Source organism: Podarcis pityusensis (genome assembly GCF_964106645.2).
Source record: "Podarcis pityusensis genome assembly, chromosome: 10".
NCBI lineage: Eukaryota > Metazoa > Chordata > Lepidosauria > Squamata > Lacertidae > Podarcis > Podarcis pityusensis.
The window spans coordinates 39,762,001-39,789,661 of NC_138035.1; the positions used below are offsets into that span (position 1 = coordinate 39,762,001).

General features: G+C 41.1%; 1 protein-coding gene across 6 annotated transcripts in view; it reads left to right on the forward strand.

Annotated features, from left to right (window-relative positions):
• The window catches only part of MGAT4C (MGAT4 family member C), a 335,593-nt gene extending 308,795 nt beyond the window's left edge, over positions 1-26,798 (forward strand). For all 6 annotated transcript variants that reach the window (XM_080971494.1, XM_080971498.1, XM_080971497.1 and 3 more), the window contains 3 exons: positions 18,711-18,863; positions 22,526-22,673; positions 25,212-26,798. In XM_080971494.1, coding sequence (XP_080827620.1) covers positions 18,711-18,863; positions 22,526-22,673; positions 25,212-26,368 — 1,458 coding nt within the window. In that variant the 3' untranslated portion in view covers positions 26,369-26,798. The remainder of the gene's footprint in view (positions 1-18,710; positions 18,864-22,525; positions 22,674-25,211) is intronic.
• The last annotated feature ends 863 nt before the right edge of the window (positions 26,799-27,661 follow it).

Consider the following 27,661-nt stretch of genomic DNA (forward strand, 5'->3'; position numbering starts at 1 on the left):
AAGGACCTCTGTCTTCGAAGGATTTAACTTCAACCAGCTCCCACGTAACCATCCAGCCACAGCTTCCAAGCATCTGATCAGCGTGTCTGGGGCCGAGTCAGGATGGCCATCCATCAACAGATAGAGTTGGGTGTCATCCGCATACTGATGGCAGCCCAACACAAAACTCCGGACAAGCTGGGCGAGGGGGCGCATAAAGATGTTGAAAAGCATCGGGGAGAATATCACACCCTGCGGCACTCCACACACCAAGGAGTGGTGTGACGACAGTTCCCCCCCAAGCACCACCCTCTGTCCCTGACCAGAGAGAAACGAGCACAGCCATTGAAGGACTGTTCCCTGGATCCCCTGGGCACAGACCTGAATATATAAATATATAAATAATAATAATCCACCCTAAAACAGTTTTGATGTAAGAAGAGACAAATGTGTAGTATCACAAGGAGAGGTGTGAAAGGCACCAGATATCCGGGACCTGTAGTTCTGTTATATAAGCAAAGATTCCTGAGCTTGTGATGTTGCTGAAAAGAGGACAGTTTCAATCCAACCCTGGATCTAGGATAACACTGAAACCACCCTCAATAAGTACAGTGGTGCCTCGCAAGACGAAATTAATTCGTTCTGCGAGTTTTTTCGTCTTGCGAAGCACGGTTTCAATTTTTTCAAAAAAAAACTTCAAAAACCTCAAAAAAGGCTACCACACCACGTGCTATGAGTTGCTCCCCAAAGTCAAGTCGCAACTGCACCTCTTCAAGCAATGCACCCTGTATTACTGTAACGGTTTTAAGAAAAAGGAAACAAACTTGCAAGACGTTTCCGTCTTGCAAAGCAAGCCCATAGGGAAATTCGTCTCGCGAAGCAACTCAAAAAATGAAAAACTCTTTCGTCTTGCGAGTTTTTCGTCTTGAGAGGCATTCATCTTGCGAGGTACCACTGTAGATGGTCATAAGTCAGCACCTGCAGATGTCAAAAAGAATCATGAAAATATGATGGGAAGTCTACATCGGAACCATAAATATTTGTGATAGTTAATGGCAAATTTTCCATCTTACTTAAAAAGAATATAACTGTTGGAGTCCTTAATTTCATTCTCCAGTTACAATGCAGAAGGCTTTGGGGCATAAACCTTATCTACCTAGTTCTTGCCCAAACTTACTTTGTCTGTCTCAGTGATATGGGTCACTGAATGCAGGCTGTGTGTGTGTGGTGTGTTTTTTTAAGCTTAGTTAACACTTGTCTCCATTTAGTGGGACCACCCAAAAACTTAACATAGCTGTGTTCTTAGAAAAATGCATTAATTGAAGCATGTAATGGGGAGAAAAGCTTCTTCAATTTCAGCGCTTACTATTTCAGATAACTAATTTAAAGCTGTTTAGCTGATACAGATCTTTCACTTTTGGCTAATAAATGGTTCTTATGCATCACTGAGATGGGTCAGCGAATGGATGAAAAGAATGATTTTTCTTTGATATTCTTCCCACCCTTCCACCATGCAAATACATCCAGAATGTGGACAGATTGCTTGGGCTAATCACTGTCTTCTTCAGTATTTGGTTAAGAGATGAGCATTGATTATTGGAGACTTCTGGAATATGAAGAGGAATTATAAATGGGGAGTGAATAAACCTCAGATATTGTATAGATCAGATTTCAGTCCATTGGTCATTTTATGTAAAGCTTTGTATTCCAGCGATGTCTCTGTTGTGCAGAGAAGGCCAAGCCTCACAAGAAAGGCCTGTCACGAATAAGATGGAGGAAAATGGTTTTGTTTCTTACACCTGACATCTTGGTTGCGCTTTGAATTTCACCTACCCCCGTCTAGAGATGAAACCTATTACTTTGCCTTGCATGCTTAAGTGGAAGATCTCTCTCTCTCTCTCTCTCTCTCTCTCTCTCTCTCTCTCTCTGTGTGTGTGTGTGTGTGTGTGCTTCTACTTCAGGGCACACCAGCGAGGTCCATAAAATATTAACAATGAAAGCTTTGAGAATTACATGTATCCCTGGCTTTACCTTTCTTTCATCAGACCTGGAGCTTCTTCGTTGTAACCTATTTTTCACATATGATTGGTCACAGAACTGCTATTGAAACCAAATCAAAAGAGAACTTTGACTACAGCACGAAAGCGGCTTTTCTTTGCAAAGTGGTGTTTATTTGAAATGAGCATATCATAATCTCAAAGAAAGGGAGAGGCAGAGGCAGTTTTAGGGTGGCACAACTGGTGTAGTTTGACTGGGCACCATGCTGCAGGCGGTGCCAAAACAATGATGTAGAATGGAGTGCAAGAGGCATGGGGGGCATTGAATTTTAGCATCGCACAGGGTGCCATTCAAATTTGAGAACCCAAAGTCTGCCACTGACAGGGGGCACTAAATTCCAGACGAGGGGAAAGAATTCAGATTCTAGTGAAGGATGTTGATCCAAACCATTGCTCAAGGCATCCAGTTTGTATTAAGTTCACTTTCAAAAGTGAATCTACCTCATTCACGCCTTCTGAAACAACACCTGAATCAAAAGACAATAATCTTTTGAAAGTCACACTGCTCTGAATTTTGCAATGCAGTTCTCCAGCGAAGTCATGTACCCCAAAGTGCACAAACTAGGGGAAAGTATGCATAAAACCAACATACAAATGCATTAAATGTGGGTATGTGGTTTTGCAAAAATGCAGGTTTTAGGGGAAATTGCATACAAGCAAATTAGGAGAAATTCATATTAAAATCCTTCAATGCACCTTGGCTTAATTCCAGACACCAATCTGCCCCAGCCTCTATTTCAGGCTTGTGTTGTTTAGTCATTTAGTCGTGTCCGACTCTTTGTGACCCCATGGACCAGAGCACGCCAGGCACTTTTGTCCTCCACTGCCTCCCACAGTTTGGTTAAACTCATGCTGGTAGCTTCGAGAACACCATCCAACCATCTCGTCCTCTGTCGTCCCCTTCTCCTTGTGCCAACATCTTTGCCAACATCAGGGTCTTTTCCAGGGAATCTTCTCTTCTCACGAGGTGGCCAAAGTATTGGAGCCTCAGCTTCACAATCTGTCCTTCCAGTGAGCACAAAGGGCTGATTTCCTTAAGAATGGAGGGGTTTGATCTGTTTGCAGTCCATGGGACTCTCAAGAGTCTCCTCCAGCACCATAATTCAAAAGCATCAATTTTTCGGCGATCAGCCTTCTTTATTTCAGGCTTACCCAAGTGTTTTAGCCAGATTATGACTCTTTCCCTTTCCTTTATTATACTAGGCAACAACCACTTGTTTTCTCTGTGTCACTTTCTTTCCTAAGGGCTGTTTGGTTTTTACCCCAATTATTAAAATGATTTTTAAAAACAAAAACAAAGGCAGGAACCACAAGAACTGCCTACCCAGTGTCCGACTATGTATCCATCTAGCCAAGTATTGTCACGATGTGGGACAACAGTTTACTGATGGGTGAGGGACTCATTCAGAAATCACACTCTGTTGATTATCACTGGGCACCAAAGAGTCTGAATTTTGTAATCAGGCATTGAAGATAGTGGAGTGTTTTATGATTGGCAGGCAAAACACCTCCATTTGCTGAGCTTAATTCTGAAACAAGCCAGGGGTGGTGGTGATCATTCACTAATTTGTATCCTTCCCTGAATGATAATATTACTCTTGGTGATTAGACTGACACCATTTTATCACCCCAAAACTTGGCAGGGAAAAGAGAATTCGCAATGAACTTCCCAATCAGATAGTTCTGCTGGGCAGGCATTTATCTGTTGCAGGTGTCTTCCACAGAAGCAGAGGTCACAAGGGCTGCTTTTAGTGGAAGAATAATGGCTGGTTTGCAAAGCTCTGGCATAATATATAATACTAGTTCTCTTTTAATGTACACTGACATAGTCTGTCTGTTCGGGGCAACCAAGAGCAGCATTTCCTTTAAAGGCCAGTTCTGAGGTAATGTTCTTGGTCTACAGAAGAATACCGGGTGCAAAGGAAAACACTTTGCAAACCTTATGTCAGAATGGCATTGCTTAGGGGAATTAAAAAGAAGGAGGGGAACTCACTGGGTGTTTTTTTTTCTAAGAAAAAACATACATAAGAAGAATATAAAGATTGCTGAGCCCAAATTCTGCTTATCCTGGAATATATGAATGAGAAATGTCCTGAGAAATATCACCGGTCTTACTGAAGTTAGTTTTGCTTTCCTCAAAATGTGCTGGATGCTTTTACCAAGGGAGAATCTTTAAATTCATCTTGTGTCCCCCACCCCCACATTATAAGAAAATTTTGTGCCAATTCCAGTTCCATTTCTTATTAGCATTGTATTTGAGTGGTAGGCTCCATTTGCACAATAAATTTAAATGCACATTTCCTGCACCAAAGAATCCTAGTAAAAGTAGTTTGTTAAGGGTGCTGAGAATTATAGCCCTGTGAAGGGTAAATCTCAGTTCCCAGGATTATAGGTTGTGGGAGGAGATGTGATTTAAATGTATGGTGTTTGCCCAGTCAAAGTTACTCAACAAGAGTTTTTGGGATTCCTCCTAATTCAGTTCATTAAATTCAGAGGTGTTGGAATTTATAATCATTTAGGGGTCATATATGGGCCGTATTCCAATTGTTTGAAGACAAAGGGAACCACTCTTTTACTCATCCTCTGCAATCTGCGTAGTCAGTGGTAGAGAAGATAGCCTATTCATCACATCCATACCCCATTTATCCATTCACTCACTGTTCACTGTCCCCACAATTAAAATTTAAAAGAATACATAATCCAGTTTATCACCAGCAAAGGGAAAGTCAGAGTTCTGTGAATAACTGAAGGTAGATTCCCCCGCCTTGTGAAATAATTGGGTTAAGCTATGCAATGGACTACAGATCAATTATGTGCCTTTCTGTGAATTTGCAAAGACCATAACGAGGTTGATTCACTAGATGAGTATGAATATCACATCACTTGAAATATTCATGGGAGGCTCATTGTAGGTAACACATCCTTCTAACTATCTCTCTCACTCTCCTCTAGACATTCCAAATGAGAAATAACTGTGTTGCTTATTGAAACATGAAGTTTTCAGCATATAGTCTAATGCCTTCAGGCAACAAATTACCTAGTTTGTAAAGTAGCAGTTCACAGTGATGTATTAACATGATTAAAATAAATCTGGGCACATGTGGATAACACACACGAGTATTAACAGGTTATGCAACTGGAAATGCTAGCAGATACAAAGGCCCTTGGGGTGGATTTCTTACTGCAATGGAAATATTTTGGAACACCTTGTCTGCCGTTGTAGATGCTGTTGTACTAAAGAATCATCAGTAAATAGGGAGTACCTAATCACTGAGCAGCTTCATAAAAATGACAAGCTTTTCCTGCAGGTGCCTTACCCCATGATAAAAGACTAAAAATAAGTCTTAGAAATCAATAATTGCACCCTATATAACTTGGGAAGCTAATGGTACTCATGGTGTGATATCTTTTACATTTAATATTGGCAGCTCTGCACATCCAAGTCACTAAAACTGATCGGTAGACGAGAGCAAGAAGGAACACCTGCGGAGTGCATGGGTTTGGCTTTTTTCCCCTTCCTTTTGATCAGCACTTAGGCACTGAAAGTCAAGATGCTCTTTCTATCTAAAACCCCCACAGCAGAAAAATCAGATGGAAAAACCAGAACGGGGGGGGGGGGGGGATCAAAAGAAGCATGCTTACCCAATGAACACACCAAAGCTATAGAAACTAGATTGCACCTGCTCCAGCTCAAACATTTGAGAACAAGAAACAAATCGCAAATGGAAAATGTTATTGGGTATATTCATTCCAGTTGTTGCCTTGAACAAGTAGTTATAAAACCAAAGCTGGAGCTCTGGTTCCTACATCACCATTCACTGCTTTCAGGCTGTATGTTACTTGAGTTCTCCCCTCCTTTCTTTTTGAATTTGGAGGTGCCGTTCTATCCTGGTGTATACCTGCATGACAGTCCGTCTTGAATTTATTGCTCAAACAAATGCCACACATTTACTGTTGATGGTCCTGATTTCCATGGCTATGGCAATATGTTTGTTTTTTGTTCTTGCAAGTTACCCAACATCAGAACAATTGTAAGTCAGGTGCAGTGGTTGGACTAGGACTTGGGAGACCGGGGTTCAAATCCCCACACAGCCATGAAGCTTACTAGACCACCTTGGGTCAGTCACAGTCTCTCAGCTTCACGTACCTCATGGCAAAGAGGAGGAGGATCGCCATGGGATGTCACCTTGAGCTCCTTTAAGGAAAGGTGGGATATCATCAGCATCAGCATCATCTCATTTTCCTTACATCATGCAAGGAAAGAAATTGTAGTCCTTAAAGTTTGCAACTTGTTCTAATTGGATCACTTGCATTTGCTGCCTTCACAAACTTATATCACATTTACTCTCTTAATAGAGCCATTTATGTTGTTGCCTTCAAGGCTAGCTGCAGAGATGGATCCCATAGCAAAATAGGCAGATGGTGCATTTTAATTCATTAGTAAGTAATTATTTGGATGAAATGTGTAACAAAATGCCACTAGGCATATGAAGACAAAAATTATCTATGATCCATCTGCAATATATTCATTATTTTTTTTTAAAGCCAAGTCCTTCACTTACTTTGTAGACTACAGGATTTGTCTGCTAATTTTGGACATCTTTTTTCTGAATAGTCTTTGCCATTCTTTTTTGCATTGCTGCTCCTGCTGACAGTGATGTTTGTTCAGATTCAGAAAAACTCCATCTGAAAGAGCGCGAATTAACCTTCATGTATAAGCTTTGATTTATGATTTATTCAGTTTGATTGAAAATGGAGGTAGAATTTCAAGACTTTAGTACAAACTTGCCCAAGGGTTAGATAGCACCTTATCGTTCCAGTGGATAAGAACAAATATTTATGTGTATCACATCTTCTTTGATATGTATGGAATGGAATATAATTTATTACTATGGATTTTATGTGAAGCTACAATGTAAGATTTCAGCAAGAACAAGCCCTGAAAGAATAATCTCTTGTAATATCTTTCCTCAGAAAAACAACCATGGGTGTATGTAAACAACCATCCACCTTTTCACTTTGAAAGGTTCATAACTCAGGGCTAGAGCAAATATTTTCACCTTGGAGGTCCCAAGCGCAAACTCTGGAGAACTGCTACCAGTGAGTGTCAACAGTACTGAATTAGAAGGACCAATGGTCTGATCACAATACAGAACAGCTTGCTGTGTGACTATGCTTATTAAAAATGAAACCTAATGAAACATATTTGAATGAGAAACATGGCTCAATTCATGTTCTTAACCCACCTAGATTCATCCTCGCTGCCATCTGAAAGACAGCAGCTGCTGTTCCAATATATTCAGTTTTGTATAGATGCTTGCCTCATCTCTCTCCTCTAACAGTAGAACATTTGCCTAGGATATGGGCACAATTCCAGTTTAGTCCCATTATTTGCAATGTGCTGACATAACTGCTGGCATACCTTCTCCTTGAGGTTTATGCACTAGGTGAATAAGCTCAGGGACAGGGATGTTCCTCAGCAACTATGCCTATTTGAAAACTGTTCTTTTGCCACCTTCCAAATGGAGGCACGCTGATGAAAATCTAATATTCCGCCTTATTGGAAAAGGGTATTATCTCAATTACACTGCTGCAAATGAAATCCCAATCTGTTCTGCTATGTACAAATTAAAACATCTCGAACATGGTTTTCATTGATCCCCACAGAACTTAAGAACTGATGATATATATATGGCAAGCCCCGTGCAGTGAAGGGTGTCTAAGAAATGATACTTTGGATTTTAAAACAGCATTAGATAAGAGTGAGATTTCTTAGTTATACATGAAAGACTTTATCTCAATGTATAATTCATCTGTTTAAAGCAAAAACAAAAGTTTTTCAGGGGTAAATTATGGATCTTTCTAATAGTACTCTGACACTGAAATATATTGTCGGGCTTGGGTATAATGTGAGACAAATCAGATTTGGTGTTTGTGTATGAGAGAGCAGTATTTCCAATTCTATGCACAGGGATGCCATTTCACTAGAGGACAATTACAATTCAGTCCTTGTGTTGGGTGTGGCAGGCTCACAGCAAGATTCATAGGTATGCGGTTGGGTTTATTTATTTTTCTGTTTATTGTTTTTAAAAAACACACACACTGCCTTCCTCTCTTAGTTATCAAGGCACTTAATACCAGGGCTGTTTTTCAGCCAGAACTCAGTTCCAGCACCTCTCAGGAGGACACCATTTCCATTATAAGAGAACAAGGGAGGTATTCATGGTGAGTTCTGACATTTCTTTTTCTAGAAAAATAACGCTGCTTAATATAATTATTAAACTGATGCTGCTGTGCTAAAAGATTCTCCAGCATTTATTTTAACCATTCTCTATCAATTTGTGTGGAAAAATAATTGCATTTGAAAATTATCAAAGAGAAGAGAAAACTTTGGTAAAATTCACATAGGTGGAGAGCAGGGTTTTGTTGTGCTTGCCTCAACTCTGAGGTGCTTGAGGGGTGTCTGTGAGTGTCCTTTAAATTTTCAGATCTACTCACCATTGGTCTGCTCTTTGAAATCTTCCTGAGTGCTTGCATTTCAGTCAAACCTCAGGGGGAAATATCATGACCTAACTCCTCCTATGGGGCTTTTTCAGATCAGGAAGCTTAGGTAGCCAGGAAAGCTGCAGAGTGCTAGAGAAATGTTTACTGAGACAAAAAACACATACACCACACTTAACCACCTCACAATGACAAGGTAAGCAAAACAAAAAACAAAACCCTGCACTCACTGAAATTCTTGAGAAATTATAAAGTATTCTGTGGACGAGACAGAAACATGGAAACTTCTTTCACAGAAGATGACAACATGATAGAAATTGGTGCACAAATTTCAGCACAGCACAGTACTAAATTAATTACATACACACAGTGTAGATTTCTTTTTTTAAAAGTTGGTGTTTAGGACTACAATTCTCATCATTCCTAGACGGTGGCCAGAGATAAAATGAGTTCCATCCTAAAACATCTGGAGGGTAGCAGCTTGGGGAAAGCTGATAATCTAGTGCATGATACAAAAATCTCTGGTTTTCTTTCCTAAAGGATATGTTAATGATTCAGTTCAAATTAGCTCAAGTTTGAGAATAGATATGAATGCAAGCACATAACATCACCCATGACACAAATGGAACATCCACTACAACAGGTTGAAACCTTAAAGTATAGCAATTAACGCCACTGTGTGAATGTAAAACATCTCACTGTAATGGGACATAGTAATGTAGTTTTTTTAAAATAGACCTAATGACACTTGTATTTCCTCCCCCCTTTCCATTTTTTTGTATCATATGAAATTACAATGGGAAACCTGTAAACAGGGATCAGCTTCTCCTTTACTTTTCATATTATTCTGAGACTTGTTGTCTTTGAAGACAGTGGTGATAAATTAGTTGAGTTTACATTTGGCAAGCTATGGAATGCATTTAGAGTCCTTTGCTTTCATAATCTGCAAAATAAAACAAAATCATTATTGAATGCAGGTCAGTGAGCCAAGACTGCAGCCTGCTAATGAAAGCAACATTTTATATTTGGAGACTTATTATTCGATTTTTTACTTCCTGAACCCTCTGGCTGCCATGACTTTGCAGTAGTCTGGGAGAGTAGAATCCAATAGATGAGATCGTAGATCAGAGTTTCAGGTGGTTGTGGGCAATAGAGTATCAGTAAGTTGCCTTTTGTGTCACACATTGAGCACTCCCCTCCCTCTACCCACCACAGCTTCCCTTTTCTGCTCCTCCTTTCCAGTCCTGCTGTTCCCCTCCTGCCACACCCCTTCTGTCTTTGGCCCTTCACCCATAAAACTAAAGCAAGTATTCTCCAGTATAACAGCCTCCTATTGTCAAAGAAAAACCAATGCAAACCTTTGAAATTGATTGCCTTTTAGAGTTTTTCTGTAGGCCAGTACAGGGAGTGCACAGTTCCCTGCCTACTTACAAGTCGGGCAGTGGAGATTGTTGTGCTACTCTGCTGTGATTAGCATCTAAAGGGATGAAAAGTGGAGAATGACTTTTGGTTTTTGTTTGCAAATGACAAGCTACTCATTACAGTGGTACCTCGGGTTACATACGCTTCAGGTTACATATGCTTCAGGTTACAGACTCCACTAACCCAGAAATAGTACCTCAGGTTAAGTACTTTGCTTCAGGATGAGAACAGAAATCGTGCTCCGGCGGCGCGGCAGCAGCAGGAGGCCCCATTAGCTAAAGTGGTGCTTCAGGTTAAGAACAATTTCAGGTTAAGAACGGACCTCCAGAACGAATTAAGTACTTAACCCGAGGTACCACTGTAATATGCTTTCCCTCAACAAGTAAGCAAATTTTGACATATGCATTGGAAATCACGTCTCAGATCTGGTGAGAACTTGACTGACACCTCCTTGTTAGAGCTGAGATTTGTGGAAATGCTGTGCTGCCAAAATGGGCTGCTGCCAATCACACATTGTCCAATTGTGCAACTGATGGCAGTTCCAGAACACTCTGAAGACACATGTGTAAGAGCTGTCTCAGGCCAGCTTGTTTTTGTAGCCCTTGATCCACCTAAATACACATGAATGCTTCAGGGTTTTCCAACTCCCTTCTATGCAGAAAAGTCCCCAGAAAGCACACTGGGAGAGTGTGGGAGGAAATGTCCTTCATGCAACAACATGAAAAAGCACCACAGTTATGTAGCACCCAAATGGCCCTTGGTTCAAAGTTTGTGAAAGTATTTTAGAAATATTTTTTTATAGAAACTTGGTGGGTTTTGAAAGATCTAACTATGTTCCATGTGCTTTTCCAGCACAATTGATTCTTTGCACCATGTATCCATGAAGTACAGGGCTCTCTTGGGAAATAATGTAAAATAGATTAGGGGATTAAACATGAAGAAATTGGTTTCCACTGGCTATATTATTAATCTTTTTCTAAAATAAGTTTTTCATTAAGACCTTTTATTGAACACCCCGACAGAAGCTTCCTGATCAATAAAGGAATTCATTCCAAAAAGAAAAGGGGAGGGGTGGATAGAAAATGATGCACATGGAATTGGCTCTAGGTTAATACATAGATTTAAAAATTAGTTTATTCTCCAAAGAAAAACCAATTGGCAGTGAGTTTCCATGGACTCAAAGCAACATAATAGAATATAAATCGCTTTCAAAGTGCTGACTCTCTTGCACACTTGTTTAATGTGGAATATATTCAATTCTGTATGGATGTAATGCATACCAAATTTATCTTGGTGGTGTCTGTTTAAAAATAATAGGTTCTACCCTGGACTCATTAAACTGATAACTATTAAGTATATTGGTTGAACAGATGACATTGGATCATCTCTTGTGCAATCAGATGGAGTACAATAGGATTGGCTTGGTTTCTGCAAGGGCAGGGAGTGCATAATTGTAAAATGGATTTCATTGCCCCAAATGTCAGCTTAATTTAGCTTTACTATAGAGAAATAAATATGTGAAGCTGCTAGAATGAATCACTACAGCTACAATGATCAGGGCTGGCCCAATATTATGGCACATGTGGTGAACAAAAAAGAAAGGTGTTCTCCGCCCTGCCCTCCCCTGGGTAGAAGGTGTGAGTGAAGATCTACATCAGGAACAAGAGTGGGAAGAGACCAGTAGCACTTCCTATTCACCAAGAGGCTGTGTAGGAATAATGGAGAGGACAGGAGGTTGAATGCAGGTGAGCTGTGCAGAAGCATGCTGGCAAGTATGCTCCAAGCAAGCTGCCGGCTAGCTCTGCAGAGGCTCCTTTTATTAGCAGAAGTCAACAATTGGGAACAGTAGTGAAACCGCCCTGAACTTAACGTATTTCCATCTTCGCACATTTCCAGCATCAGCAAATACACGAGTCAGCAGGTGCTTCCCTCAAATGTTCCCCCCGATACTTGATTACTTCTGCGTCCCCCCGTCATGCTCCAGCCAAGCGATATGTCTAACAAACAAATTGTGAGAGGACAAAAGGTCAGGGGGAAAACCCTGTTTTCTAGCCAAGAAGGCAAACAGTCAGGGAAAGCAGGCGTAACGCTCCTTGACACACTGTTGCATGTGTGGTGCGAGGTTTGCCTTTGCAAAGCGGAGCGTTACCTCCACAAGTCTGCTGTAGAAGTGGCATGAGGGCCATGGCAAGGAGTAAGTAGGCTCATCTGACAGCTGCAGAAGCAGCAGGTGAAACATTTACTGGAGACTCGATCTGCTGCCCATGTGGATCCTGCCACCGACAGCATTTACCTCACCTTGTGGCATGCACTCAGAGTTTGGGATCCTACATTTTGGTTCTTTCTTTGAAGGAGAGTTCCATGCCTGGAACTATAGTCTGCAATAATGGGAAAACTGGGTTAAGTGGCAGTCCCATCCAGCACAGGATTTGAGTGCTAGCTCTTGGAAAGGTTGTAGAGCAATTTTAAAGCTAATTTATGGGAAGCATTGACAGGTGTTGTGATCATTCATTTTTGGCATGACTCATTCCTTAGGGGTGATTTCATAAATGCTCCGTGCCCTTAAAATAAGGATGGAATAGAAGATGACATATGCACATGACAATCAATGAAAGGCAAATCAATTAAAATGTCAGATGAAAGATGTGCGCAAAGGCAATTAAAAGAGTGACAAAGTGTAGTGGTGTCTGCAAATAAAGATTACATTTCAAAATGGGTAGAAAACTTTGAAGTAAACGAGAATGTGGACTTTAGGAAGGTGTCTGCCCTGAGTCCACTTTTTAATGCTTCTACCATTAACAGAAGAAACTCCTGGTGCTGCTTCTATTTGGGGGCAGAAATAATCCACTCATCCCTACATTTTCTGGCATTATTCCCACAATACATTTCTTCTTAGCCACTTGATGACATTTTCCTGTCTGTTGTATATTGGTAAAAAATGTTCTGCTCCTTGCTGATAAATATTATCAAGCTTTCTCTATAGGACAAAGAGTAATTTTACTGGAAGTCTACATGTGACCATGGACCACAGTTTAATTCGTCTTAATTTCCAGTTCAATGTCAACAATAGCTGAAAAATTAGGTCCTATATTTGTAAATGCATGCATTATGGAAAAACTATGGCACAATATTGAACACCTTCACATACATTTCCTATTATCCTTGTAAAGGATTGTGTTGCTCAGGTGGGTATTTTTAAGCATCCTCCCACTGTCTGGAGTTGTCAGTTGGTGAAGGTGAGATAGTACATAACCCTGAGGGCATCGTGTGCAGTCTTTTAAGAGCAAAAGAAGAAACATAAATTGGCCAAGCACAAAGAAAGGCAACCATAGCTGCTGACAAGTGCAATAGGTTGATACTATTTCAGGAAGAAGCATTTGCAAAGTACTGTAAGCAAGTTCACAAGTCTTGCAACAGTCTCTAAATGATTTCATAGGTGGAACATGTCACTTGCTTTTGATAAGCGTTTATTAAAGCTAAATGATGCCCGATATTTGTTTTACAGCCCAATCCTAACCATGTTTACCTCAGAGCAGGTTCCATCAATGCAAAATGTTACTTCCAAATTAGTATGCTTAGGACTGCAGTGCTAGGATTTTTGATGCTGGCAATTAAGCAGGGCTAAGACAAAACTAATTATTTTATTTTGTACAAATGTTGAGCTGCATCAAAAGCCCCACACCCTTCTGACAACTTCCCACAGTGTCTGTGACAGTGTTTGCAGCATTGTTCCAGCTTCTTCTCAGTTTCTTTCTCAGTTGGCTTTGTTTGTCTTCAGGGGCGTTGTTATGCAGGCAAATACAATTGACCACATAGCTTTGTGATGGCCTTCAGTTACGGTGTGATACCCACTTGGCTGAAATCATGGATGAGATTGATGGCTTCAGCTACTAGTGCTCTTACTCTCAATTGACTTTGTTTGCCTTCACTGACATCACCACATGGTCAAGATGAATGGATGTGTAGCATTGTAACACCATCTCATTCGCTATTTGATCATTGTTTGGCTGGGGTAGCCCATGTGATTAACATAGGAATTAGAATGCGGTGGATGTGGGGGAAATGACAGAAGCAGCAAGGGATAGGGAAAGCAATGTCTTTGATTCCTCCCCCCCCCCCCCACCAAGTACCTGTTTCCTCTGAACAGAGGGTGCACACACACTGGGGGGCAGGGGACAGAGAGTGAAGGAGCCAGCCACAGCATTCCAGCCCTCACTGCAGACTGCAGGCACCCCATTCCGGCACCCCCTCAAAAATCAAGAGCGATGCTCTCCTCCAACTGGAATCCAGAAGCACAATGCCACTGAGAGCAGAGGAGGCAAAGCAGTGGCTGTGGGCACCGAACTGGGCTGCATTGGGCTGTCTCCTGGTAGTGCCTCTAAGACAGAGGTAGGCAACCTAAGGCCTGTGGGCCGATTGTGGCCCAATTGCCTTCTCAATCCGGCCACAGATGGTCTGGGAATCAGCATGTTTTTACATGAGTAGAATATGTCCTTTTATTTAAAATGCATCTCTGGGTTATTTGTGGGGCCTACCTGGTGTTTTTACATGAATAGAATGTGTGATTTTATTTAAAAAAGCATCTCTGGGTTATTTGTGGGGCATAGGAATTCGTTCACCCCCCCCCCAAAAAAAAGATAGATAGATAGATAGATAGATAGATAGATAGATAGATAGATGATAGATAGTCTGGCCCACCACATGGTCTGAGGGATGGTGGAACAGCCCACGGCTAGAAAAGGTTGCTGACCTCTGCTGTAAGAGATGTGTCAAGCACTGTAGGACCAGCATGATGGAGCTGTGAGACTGGCTCTATAGCAGCAGCACTGCTGCTATCCACAGAGCCACTGTCTTGGATCCTGCTGCTCCTGGCCATGCTGCTGCTCTTGTGGTGCAGGTGGGAGACCGGCCAGCTGACGCCGTACTTGGCGGGTGTGATCCGCCCCGCCCCCCATGCCTGCACTCCCAGCATGGCCCATCCTGGTGTCCCTCTTTGTGAGCGTTGGTTCCTCCAATGCCTGGGAAAGGAATGCTGGACAATGTTGGGGGCACCTGTGTGGGGCTGCCTGCTTCACACCCCTTCAAAAATTCATGCCCAGGACCATGGCCCCTATAGAAGCCCCCACACTGCATCCCTGATTTCACCCTGCCCACTGTTGGATGCAGCCCCACCAACAGCTGCATGTGGCGCGTGGCAAATTACCACTAAGAGCGGCTTTGAGGGACCAGGCCAGCCCACAGCCACAGCAGCCAGAACAGACAGGAATCCCTGCCACAGGAAGATGCCACAGCCCATTTGTTCCAATTGGATATCTTGAATTTAGCCTGCCTGCACAACTGGGTTAAGGGTGGGCAGGCCTGTGGTGGGCTCCCTCTGACGGGTGGGTCTGACTGGGTCCAACAAGGACTCCATTCAGGTCTGCTCCCCAGGGATAAAAACAAACACACCTCACACATGGCACCGCAAGAAAGCAATGTTTCCATGACAACATCATGGGCAGACCCATCTTTGAAAGCCACTGTGTTTAATGTGGTGAACAAGTAGGAAGAGATTGAAAACTCAGGCCCTGTTTCCATTGGGGAACCCCCTCCAAAAAAAAACCCCTCTACATTTCCCTTGAATAGCCACATTTCCTTTAATTCTGGATAAAATGACAGAGAGCTACACTAATGGTCCTAAATATGTGACGAAAAGGGACTGTTAATGTAGGAGCTTTGAAGGAATCCAGACTGCTGGTGTGCTAGTGTGGCTGAGTACTGGTGAAGTACTGAAGAACCAGCAGAAAAGTTGCTCTCTTACTTGAGTGATGAGGATGGGGCTTTGACATGGTCAACCCCTAAATACCACCAGTGTGTCAGCGAGGCAGAACAACAATTGAGCCATAAATTGTAAAGATATACAATCCAGAGCAACACATATGGGGGGGGGGGAAATAGTGCATGTCAGTGCCATGTAGAGTTTATGTTTTCCAGCTCTAACTCTTTACCAGCCAAGTGTTTTTAAAATAGAAGGCCAAGCCAAGAACACCAGGAGACATTCTAATTGTGCATGTTATTTTGAAACTGGCTGGGGTTGCCTTGTGCTTATTTGTCTTTTGGCATGAACTTAACAGCAAAATTATGTTTCCAGACATGCACTTAGGCCACATCAAACTGTTCTTCATCTTTGGACAGCTTTAGCATTGCAGCCCAAATTAATTAATTAACTTGTGTTCCTTAGTTTAACTCATTCTCATTGTCTTTTGTCTCTTTATTCCCAAATGCAGGAGCAAATTAACATTTCCATTTTTCTCAACCCACACACCCTTCCTCTACTCTGAGGCTTTTTCTTTTCTTTGCCTGTGCTTTCTGCCTGGTTGCAATTTGTGAATTTTTTTAATTAAAAAAAGAGAAAATGTTAATTATCCCATGTTTCACTTTTCTGTTTAATACATAGTCATCTCATTACTTGATATGGGACACATGCCTTTAGGAGCAGAAACAGACAGTTTTCATCTTATTCTTTCAGGTTTTCCTCCTCAACAACAGCAAATAAAAAGAAAAAGAAACCCATGTGGGTTTGGGATTCTGATATAAACTTTTCATATGGATTCCTCCATGTAGGGAAAGTGTTAAGTCAGATTTGTTTCTAAGTGTGCTAAAAAGAAAAACAGGTGATGCATTTAGATAACCTAATGAAAAAAGCAATAGGGCAAACAGAGCTAGGAAAGAAGATAATATGCATCCATGCTGCCATCTAGTGATTATAAAAGTACAAATAGATTTTTTGACACATGCAACATTATGCTGTGCCATACCTATGACATTGCTGTTTCAATACATCCTTGGTATGGCTCCAGCATTTTATTTATTTAATTAAGCCCTGAACTTTCCAGTTGTATCTGATAATTTTCTTTTCAGATGTAGCTCTTCCAAACACATCTTTTGCTGCATTCCCACCTCCCGATAAATATCTGTAGATTTCTGAAGGCTGCTTTGTGTAGGTCTTGATAAAGACTTATATATGAACATATAAATGAGGCCTCCGGATGGGTGATAATTCTGGGTCGGTGTTCTTCTTCATGTGTACAAGGTTCTTTTTTGCAGTGTCCACACAACATTGTTGTCATCAGAATGCCGTTTCCTATTCCCCGCCCCCAATTTTATTCAGATTTACCCTTTCCAGGGGAAATCCAAATGCAGTTTTAAGACTCACCTGTGATATCTCAGTGAAGCATTTTCATCTCTCATCTGGAAGCACCCTGAAGAGATTCAGGTCTCTCGCATGGAATTTCAAACTTGTTATGGGACTCACCCACTATGCTTCAGGGTAACGTGACCTATTTCAGGTAGAACCATGTGAAAGAGTTCAATGAAAGCTGGATTTTAAAAGCAGAAAACAACTAGCATTTTTGTCACCAGCTATAAACATTATTAAGGCAAAACTTCTGCTTCAGTTGCTTGCCATTTGTACTTGCCATGCCTTGTTTGCATTCTTACTGTTTTCTTTACTAACTGCTTTCAAACATTCACTGAACAATTCCCAACACTACAGTCTAGGTTCAGGCCCATACAATTTGACTAAATTTTGTAGAGATGAGTAAACAGTTTCAGATTGGAGTCACGTAAATGTTGGTAGGTAAGGTAAAGGGACCGACTCTGCGGTTGCGGCGCTCATCTCGCTTTATTGGCCGAGGGAGCTGGCGTACAGCTTCTGGGTCATGTGGCCAGCATGACTAAGCCGCTTCTGGTGAACCAGAGCAGCGCACAGAAACACCGTTTACCTTCCTGCTGGAGCGGTACCTATTTATCTACTTGCACTTTGACGTGCTTTCGAACTGCTAGGTTGGCAGGAGCAGGGACCAAGCAATGGGAGCTCACCCCGTTGCGGGGATTCGAACCGCCAACCTTCTGATCAGCAAGCCCTAGGCTCTGTGGTTTAACCCACAGCGCCACCCGCGTCCCTAAAATGTTGGTAGTATTTTGTTATTATTACTCTGGGGCAGACATGGGGTGTCTGTGCCCTTCCTTTCATAGAAGGAGCAAGAAAAAAACGTGTGTGCAGTTTTGCTACCTCCACTGGTAAGACCTTCACAGTGGTGGCTTCTATCTTGTGGTATTCCCTTCCAAAAAATATGCAGCTAGCTTCTGATTTTAAAGAAAGTTTTACAAACCTACCTATTTTCGCAGGCTTTTCATTGCATGTTCTGCTGCTTTGGTTTATGGCATTTTGAAGTGTTTTTGGCCAAGCCTTGTCCAATTCATTCATTCTTTTATGATATTTAGCAATATCATTCAATTCCTATCAGCCCTAACAAGCATGGCCAATAGTCAGGGGTGATGGTACTTCAACAACATTTGGATGGCCAAAAGCTCTGCACACCTAGTGAATTGTGCACGTTTCTTGAAAACCACCTTGTGTCATGTGTATGGTGTCAGCCATTTTTTTAAAACGATGACATAGTGTTTTAGACACAAGCTATATTTGAGAGAGATCAGTAAGAAATTGGTGTGATGTCTTTACACTGGATATTATTATTATTATTATTATTATTACTTCATATGTCAAGCTTTTCCATGTTTGTAAACATTAGGCTATGAAATTCAGTTTATGATTTCTTATATGACATGAAGCAGCTGATAAAGACATGAAGAGATGTAAGAAATTCTGAGGAGCAAAAGTTTTGTAGTGTTTTCAAAATTTCACCTTACCAATTGTTTCCCACAAGAGCTTTACAGAAAACCTAATTTCCCTATGTTTTTCTCCCTTAGGAGATGCCCTATGTCTTTCTCCATATGAGATTCACACTGAATTATCTGGACAAAATGAGATGCTTGAGAAAGCGATCTGCAGTTTCCTTCCTAGGAGTCCTTGTCATCTGCTTGTTGTTCATGAACTTATACATTGAAGATAGCTATGTCTTGGTAAGTTTGGTGTATGGAACAAACTACCCTTTAAAACTATTGGATAACAAAAACAAATACAGGTATGTGAGGGTGGGCATTGTCCTCTCCCGTGAGTCATAAAATGTGTGATAGCTTGTCCAAAGGGATTGCTGAACTGTCTGTGGGCTATGAGACAGAGTGAACAATTACTTATTTGCTGAAGAGATGGGTCTGAAAGCAATGATAGCATTGCCTGTTGGAGCCTTCTCTTCATTTCTGCATGATTTATTGAGCAAATGTGAAGCACTGAAACATCAGCCATGCTGCACATCTTGACTTCAGAAAAAGATGGAATCTACCCAAAGCTCTAGCAATGTTGGCCAGGGGAAAGGGGTAGAAGGTTTCAGGATACTGGATGCTGAAGCTGCAAACATACAGTTCTGGTTTGTCTTCAGCTGGAGTCATTTATAATCCTTCAGCCACTTCCTAAGTGTGTGTGTTTTTATTGGGGGGAGAACAAACAGCTATGTTGGCTCTGACCAAAGGTCCATCTATTCTCTTTCCAATGGCAACCAGCCAGCTGCTTCTGGAAACCCACAAAAAAGAGACAGTATGAAATGGATGGGCTGTGGTTTGTCCTCCACATTTGCCCACCCAAGATGACTTTGAAGGGAGGATTCTCCCAACTTAGAAGAACTGGGCAAAGTAAATAAATTGTTTTTCCAATTGATTACAAAATTCCTTGCTTTTAAAACACCACAGAAAGGATTCACTTTTGTATATGGCTGTTCAGGCTTCAGCCAGCAAGACATTTCCAAGTCAGAGAACCCAACATTTGGTCCTTTATATTTTTTGTATTCTGCTCAGCTTTTGATATATGGCTTCTTTTTGTGGCACCATCTGCATTAAGATTGTAGGCGGGATTTTATTTATTAACAACCCCTAACTTGTGATTAGATGTGATGTGGCTTATACCATATTTTCTGTCAATCTGGCTGATGCCTCCTTTGGTTTGCTAATTGCCTCAAAATCCCACAGATACATATCTGGGATTTTTTATTTATTGTGGTTTATGCTGTTTCTGTTTTACTTGTCTTTAGATCTTTTTGTGAACTTCCCAGATGGCATGATGTATTGTGCTTTATTTGACTTCTTTATAATAAAATGTGTTTTCCCTCCATTGTATCTTTCAAAACAAATTTGGCACATCTCATTGCTGAGCTTCTGCTGTGTTTGTCTAGTTCTTCCGAGATTTTATGGTTCATTCAGTGTCTGAGATTAGACATAATGAGAAGTAATGTTTTGTACTCACTATAGTTAAGTTCACACATCATGGTCTGAACTTTCAGACAAGCTATGATCTAGAGACACTTTGTGGTTTTTGTTAATATATATATATGGTACAACCTATGACTTGCAAACTAGCTTCAGACCATGGTTGCAGATCCTGCATTGTCAGTGCCAAGCAAACCACAGCTTGTGAGTAGACTGAAGCTCAAATGTTAAAACAAACCACAGTTTAGCTAAACAGACCATGGTTTCATGTTACATCTGAGCTTATCCTATATATTAGGATGTTGGAACTTGTCGCTTTTGTTCCTCTTCTTCTTCCTGGACTATCTGATATATTTTATGTGTCCCTCATAATAAGAAAGACTAATGAGAAAGCTACATACATTTTTGAGAGCTTCCTTTCTCATAAATTCAAATTCATGAGAAAAAGAATTATACAGATTCCATGGATCAGTTAAATCCTTAGCCCTCTGAATACTCATGTAAAGGTGGTGGGAGCAATGATAAAGATGCTCAGTTATCCAAGGGGGAAATGGTAAGATAAGAATGCCAGGGAAGATTATATGTGGGATGGTGTCAGGGATTGGCACAGTTGGGTCATTGCCAAGGCACATTGTCCAGGAATGACCCCTCAACCTCGAGTCTTCTGTTGCTCCACCTCCTTGGTGTTGCTGCCTTTTCACCTACCCTCTCTAAGTAAATAAAAAGTGTGAGGTGGAGAAGAAGTATTTTCTGCATGCTTTGCCCTCTCCCTCTGGGAGGTGGTATGGATTCATTTGCAGGGGAGAGAAAAGCCAGTGGGCACAGGGTTGGCATGTTCCTGCCTGAGATATAACAACATATAGTGCCCAAGTCATGGAGCATAGTATTCAAAGCCAGCTAGGTTATTTTGGCACCTGAGGCACAACATCCCTCTCTGTAGCAACAACAACAATGTTGGCTGCCATTTCATGACAGCCAAAATCTGCTGACTAATGCAGTCACTTCTCTCTTCCTAATGGCAGAGCTGGTTCTCAATGGGCAGAGGCAACACTGCTGCCAAAGTCAATGTAAAATCTGAAACCAGCACTGTCCCCTCCAAAAAAAAAGAGGACCTTTGAAGCTTTTTCAATAGTATTATGCAACAAATAGAGACAGAGCTTTTTGGGTTTCCATACCTTATTCAGAATGCATTCCATGTGTCTAGTAGTCTGCCTTAACCAACACTGCCTAAAATGTGCATTGAGGTTGCCATGGAAAAAAGAAGGAAAATCAACATTTCAATGCAGAACCTCCTTTGAGATGCTACAGCAAAGCGGTTTTCATATCTCTTAAGAGAGATGGCTACAATATACATAGATGAAGCATGGCTTTGAGGTGTATTGAAGAAGACACTTGCACGGGAGGTAGTTCTGAAATGTACAGCAGTACCTTTCATATAGTCTGGATTTGTTTTATTGGAAACACATTGTGTTCTTGTTTCAAAGGAGTGTTTTGGATCTGTACTTCATAGGCAGAACTCAGGTTCCATGGGAAAATAATTCTAATATATAATATCATTATATTCAAATACAAATGGGAAAGTTATTAATCTCCCCAGGCATGTTAAACAACATCAATGTTTAACAAGCTGTCTATCTATCTGACTGTCAATGGAATTTAATTCTACCCCCCCCCCCCAAAAAAATGTTATCTTTTCTTAACTTTTGGATGATCTTCTATCTCAGCTTGATAAGCAGAGATACAAATTAATTTTATCAACTGTGTATTCAGCACAGCCCCTTTATTCCTCCTTGGCTTTAGTCAGACCAGCCAACCTCTAATTAAGCAATGTTTCCTGTTTCATCCAAATGAGGACAGTATAGTTAACAACTTTTCAACAAGCCAGGATGTTAAACTCTGCTTTGAGGTTGACTGAACATCCCAACTTGCTCTGAAGCTGTTAATCATTGCTTCTGAATTTGGAAGAAATGGGAAAATGTAGTTAATTGGAAGCCTTCCCAAATTGTTTGCCAAAAAAGAAAAAAAAGTCTGAAATAACAAAAAAAAGTATTGATATTTCAGTTTAATAAACCAATATGTGATTATCCAAACACAGACATTGTGTTCCTGATCCACATCCTGTACATTAATCCTCCAGTTTAGCAAGTAATATATGCACATATTGACAGTGCAGATTCAGAATCACATATCTGAATACATTTCTCTATTCCCTATCAAGTTGGATGTATACTGTTTTTGATGCAAATGATAATGCTTGATTCTACCTGAAACCACCTGCACATGCTTATAACCAGGCTAATAGGGACTAATCTACATATATTTGCGGTATACAGATGTGTTTTCGTCCCTAAACCCCTCCCCATTCCTCACACTAGCTTCTGAATTGTGAACGTCTTGCTTTTTTCTGTTTCTCTACCAACTGCTAGGATGGAGACAAACAGTTAATCAGAGAAACAGCCACACATCAATTAAACTCAGAGCGATACGTTCACACATTTAAAGATCTGTCCAATTTCTCAGGATCAATAAACGTTTCCTACCGCTATCTGGCTGGCACACCTTTGCTAAGAAAAAGTAAGTATCTGAACATTTCGATTTCATTAAGTAAAGCAAGATTTTTATCTGACCTAATAGCAGCAAGCAGAGAAAAAACTGCAAGTTGGATGTTGCTGCTTAGTAGAGTTGGGTGAAAGAAGCTTTAACTCAGTATTCAATTGATAAACTTTACTTTCCCACAGAATGTGTATGTCATATGTGCAGAGTGCATGAACACGAAAAGGAAGAGGCCTTCATAACTCCCTAAATTGTGGCACAGTTTTAGGAAGGGCATAGGATTGATACTTAGGTGGGGTTAGTGATGAGTAAATATGTCAATTTCAGTTTCTCATTTTTCCTTTAGGTCAGTTCTCCACATGTCTACAACAGTTTGTGATTTATTTATTTTTAAACACTTCATGAGAAATTAATTCAACATTTTTTTGATATGAATTTCTCTTACTATGCACATTTTATATGCATTTTCCCATAATAAACACATTTTTGCAAAGCAATTTTCCCCTAATGTGATGCGTTTTTGTACATTACTGTCACTAAAATATGTATCTATATGCACACTTTACCATTGTATTTACATTTTTGTACACACTACATGGTGTGAGAACTGCATTGCAAAATTCAGAGCAGCACAATTTCAAAGGATAGCTGTGTTCTGGTTCACATGTTGTTTCCGAAAATGCCTGTTTTTTTATTCTTTGAATACCCATACAAAATGAAAATGGATCAATTTCCGTGCTCTGGTTGAATGTTTGTGAATTCAAGACACCGACATGTTGTGATTCGAGGACCCGATCCCCGCTTGGGGAATAAAGACACGTGGACACAGCATGTAAGGTTAATGGGTAAGGAAAAGGCCACAACTTTATTGATTACAGCATGTGAGAAGGTATTGGCTTAGGCATTGGACCACGGAGGAGGGGTTAACCACCGGTAGGGGGAGCCTGTTGATGCTAATACAGCTATAGGCTCTCTCCTGATGTCACCGAGGGTCGTGCCATGGCCCCCCGCCACACGGGCATTGGACAGGATCCATGACCACCGGATTGTCGGGGAAGGCGATGGCCACACCTTGCCCCCCGAAACACCAACAACACATTCCAGTGCCTAACTGCCAAATACCACGAATGTTGTGACGGTTGCTACGAGGTAGGCGAAAAAAACCAAGAGGCCGGGCCAATTTAGCCAATTGCAAAAAACTCCTACCAGGCCCCCTGGTTAAACAGGGCGACCAACCAGAGGTCCATAGCAAAGTCTCAGGAAAGCTAATCTAGAGGGAGTGGAGGGTGGGTGACTCGAAGAAAATGTGTGTGCAATGGCTGGGATGGCTGGCGCGGCCGCGTTTGAGCGGCAAGCCATGCCCCCGCTGAGCTTCCCTATTGGGTGCCCAACTGGGGAGGGGCTTGATGCGCCAGCCCTGGAGTTGAAGCAGGGGGCAGAGCGCCCCCTACATGACGCGGGAATCGTCTCCCGCTCACAACCCCTCCCCTCCTGGAGGAGGATAGACTTTACCCAATTTTCTCCGACCAACCCAAAATCTATTTTTTAAGCATAATCTAGCTATGGTTCAGGATATTTCAGGAGCATTGAGTTAAATAGTGAAGACTTCAGCAGAGCTTAATTCTCCCAGTGACACCAATACAATTTAAAATGCATGAGTATGACTGGATCAGAGTCCTTGCTTTATTTCCTTTTTAAGTACAAAAGGGGGAGGGGAGACATTAATTTGCCATTTATTCCCTAATGGATGGAATTGTAAACAGTTTGTGAGCCATAACTTTAAAATTCCCATTCCCCAAACAGAGTGTATAGCATTAATATTGTAAATATATTGTTTTCCTGCCAGCATCTTTGTACACATGCCTCCTGGCTTTTTTAGTTCACATCTCACACTACTTCCTGCAGTTGACAACTGATGTTTAATGCAATAGCCTCTGTGTGCTCCCAATACATCTTTCTGGAGAAAAGGTATCAAGATTAGCCATTATATATTATCCTTAAAGCAATCAAAAAATATTCACAATTATATGCATTCAGGAGAGCTTTTACTTTGTAAAAAAATATCTCTCCCACCCACCCACCAGACACACAAAACTAGGTAGTTTCAAAAGCCATTTATGATGTGATATTGGTGTGGGATCTGCTATCTAAAAGGGGGAAAGGCAAAAGGCCGGCTGGCCATATATTTCCTATGGCCTTTGTGATTCAGGTACCTTATTTTGAATAAAACAGCAACTCTGCTTTTACCTTGCAAAGATAGAAGGTGACACCAGTCATGATGGCTATGCTCTGTCTCCACAGCTGGAGGAAGTAATAGTTTTGAATACCAGCTGCTGGAAAACGTAAGCGGAGAGGGTCCTGTTGTGCTTGGGGCCTGCTTGTAGGTTTCCCACAGGCAGCTGGTGGGCCACTTTGAAAACAGAATGCTGGACTAGATGGGCTATCAGCCTGATCCAGTAGGCTCTTCCTTATGTTCCCATGTTCTGACAATATTTGCAATCTCTATTTTTATTATTTTTATTTTTATTATTATTATTATTATTTGCTTCTTCTTTTCAGGGTATCTTACCATTGGACTGTCCTCTGTCAAAAGGAAAAAGGGGAATTATTTGCTGGAGACAATCAAGTCCATCTTTGAGCAGTCAAGTTATGAAGAGCTGAAGGAAATTGCAGTAGTGGTCCACCTGGCAGAGTTTGATTCATCCTGGTGTGATGGGATGGTTCAGGATATTTCACAGAAATTTGCCCATCATGTAATTGCTGGGAGATTAATGGTGATCCATACGCCTGAAGAATACTATCCTGTATTGGATGGCCTTAAGAGAAATTATAATGACCCAGAGGACCGAGTGAAATTTCGTTCCAAGCAAAATGTAGATTATGCTTTCTTGCTTAACTTTTGTGCTAACCTTTCTGATTATTATGTGATGCTAGAAGATGATGTTCGGTGTGCAAAAAACTTCTTGACTGTTGTGAAGAAAGTCATAACCTCACGAGAAGGAACATACTGGGTGACATTAGAATTTTCAAAGTTGGGCTACATTGGGAAGTTGTACCATTCCCATGATCTCCCTCGCCTGGCTCATTTCTTGCTGATGTTCTACCAGGAAATGCCTTGTGACTGGCTGCTGATACATTTCCGTGGGCTGTTGGCTCAAAAGGATGTGATACGTTTCAAACCATCTCTCTTCCAGCATATGGGATATTATTCATCCTACAAGGGTGCTGAGAATAAATTGAAAGATGATGACTTTGAAGAGGATTCATTTGACCTTCCTGATAACCCACCTGCCAACCTGCACACTAACATGAATGTATTTGAAAACTATGAAGCAAGCAAGGCATATAGTAGCGTCGACGAGTACTTCTGGGGCAAAGCTCCCTCGACTGGAGATTTCTATATGATCGTCTTTGAAAAACCTATTAAAATTAGCAGAATTAAAGTTGTCACTGGGACAGAAGACCGACAAAATGATATCTTGCATCATGGGGCTCTGGAAGTTGGGGAAAAAATTGTTGGTGGCAAAAAAGGAAGGCAATGTACTACTTTCTTGCGGCTAGGGGAGTTTAAAAACGGAAACTTTGAAATTACAAATGTGGAGCACAAAGTTCTTTTTGATATTAACTGTATGAGAATACTTGTTACCAAAAGCCAAAAGGAATGGTTGATCATTCGGAGCATTAGCATATGGACTTCACAGAGCCCAAGTCAATAAGGCAAATGTACCACAGTAGGTTTTCCCCTTCCTTATAAGGGAAGCTGGCCCCGTCGCTTGAATCCCAAAAATGGTGCCACTCCCTAAATGACTCCACCCAACCCGATTTTTACTAAAGACATTGTCAATCTTGGAAATCATAAAACAAACAAAAGCAATCTAGTTTTTACTAGTTCAGTCAGGCAATATACAACTACTAGTTTGATGGAATGTTTGAATTTTTTTAGGAAGTGCAAACAAGTTCTTGTTCATCTCTCGAGCTCCAAATCCACTTCTCTGTTGTTTTCATCTCCCCTCTGGGGGAAAATCCGATGTACTAAACAAAGCAAGTGCTGTTTCATTATTTAAAGGTTTTGTAGGCCTGTGCCAGTATATTGTCAAAAGAATTTGACTCCATCGTATCCACATATAAATTAAAAATGTAATGGTGGTTTGTGTTTGTACAGTGGTTGGTGGTTTGTTTTGTTTTGAAGAAAGTTTTGGTGACAGAACTCCTGTTAATGAAGGTGGTAATCTCTACTGTGAGAACTGTATGAAAGCAGTGTTGATACCCTTTGCAACTTATTTAAAATGAAAATACATGTTCTGTTATAAATCTGTAATGCTCATTCTGTTCACCTCAAGTTCTGTAAACTATTCTTGATCTCAGTCACCATGTATGGTCCTACCATGATTCATTACATTGAAATGATGCACCAATTCAATTTTATCTGCCTTTAGGTCCATTCCCCAGTATTCAGTTTGAATTACGGGAGTAGCCTTTCTGTTTTGCATTATCCGTCATATTATACTTTAGGGTTCTTTTTGGTCTTCATGTTCAGCACAGAGGAGACTTAGATATGTGACAGCTGCAGAAACGCAGACAATTCTGTAACCTGCAAGGAAGATGTGGGGAACCTTTGCCCTCCAGATGTTGCTGAACTTCAACTCCTATTAGCCCCAGCATGCAAGGCCAATGCAGATGGAGGGCCATTGGTTACCTATAGGTTTTGATGTGCATATGGAGCTCCAACCCTAGGAGCTACTAAGTCAAAGTTCTTGGGAGCTGCAATACAAGAAGACCCAAGGACAGCTGAAGGGAAGAAGGCCATCCCGGCCTTGGGGCCGGGTCATAGTAAAGTGTGCTACTAAAGTGAACTACTAAAGTGATCTACTGAGTTCTGTGAGCACAGAGGATCCCTGCAGTGCTATGCATTATAGCCAGTAAGAACAACAAAAGACAGCTCCATTTCAGTTCAGTGAGTCTTTTCCCCTTTGCTCTTCTTGTCAATGGAAGACCTATCAGTAGGTGGG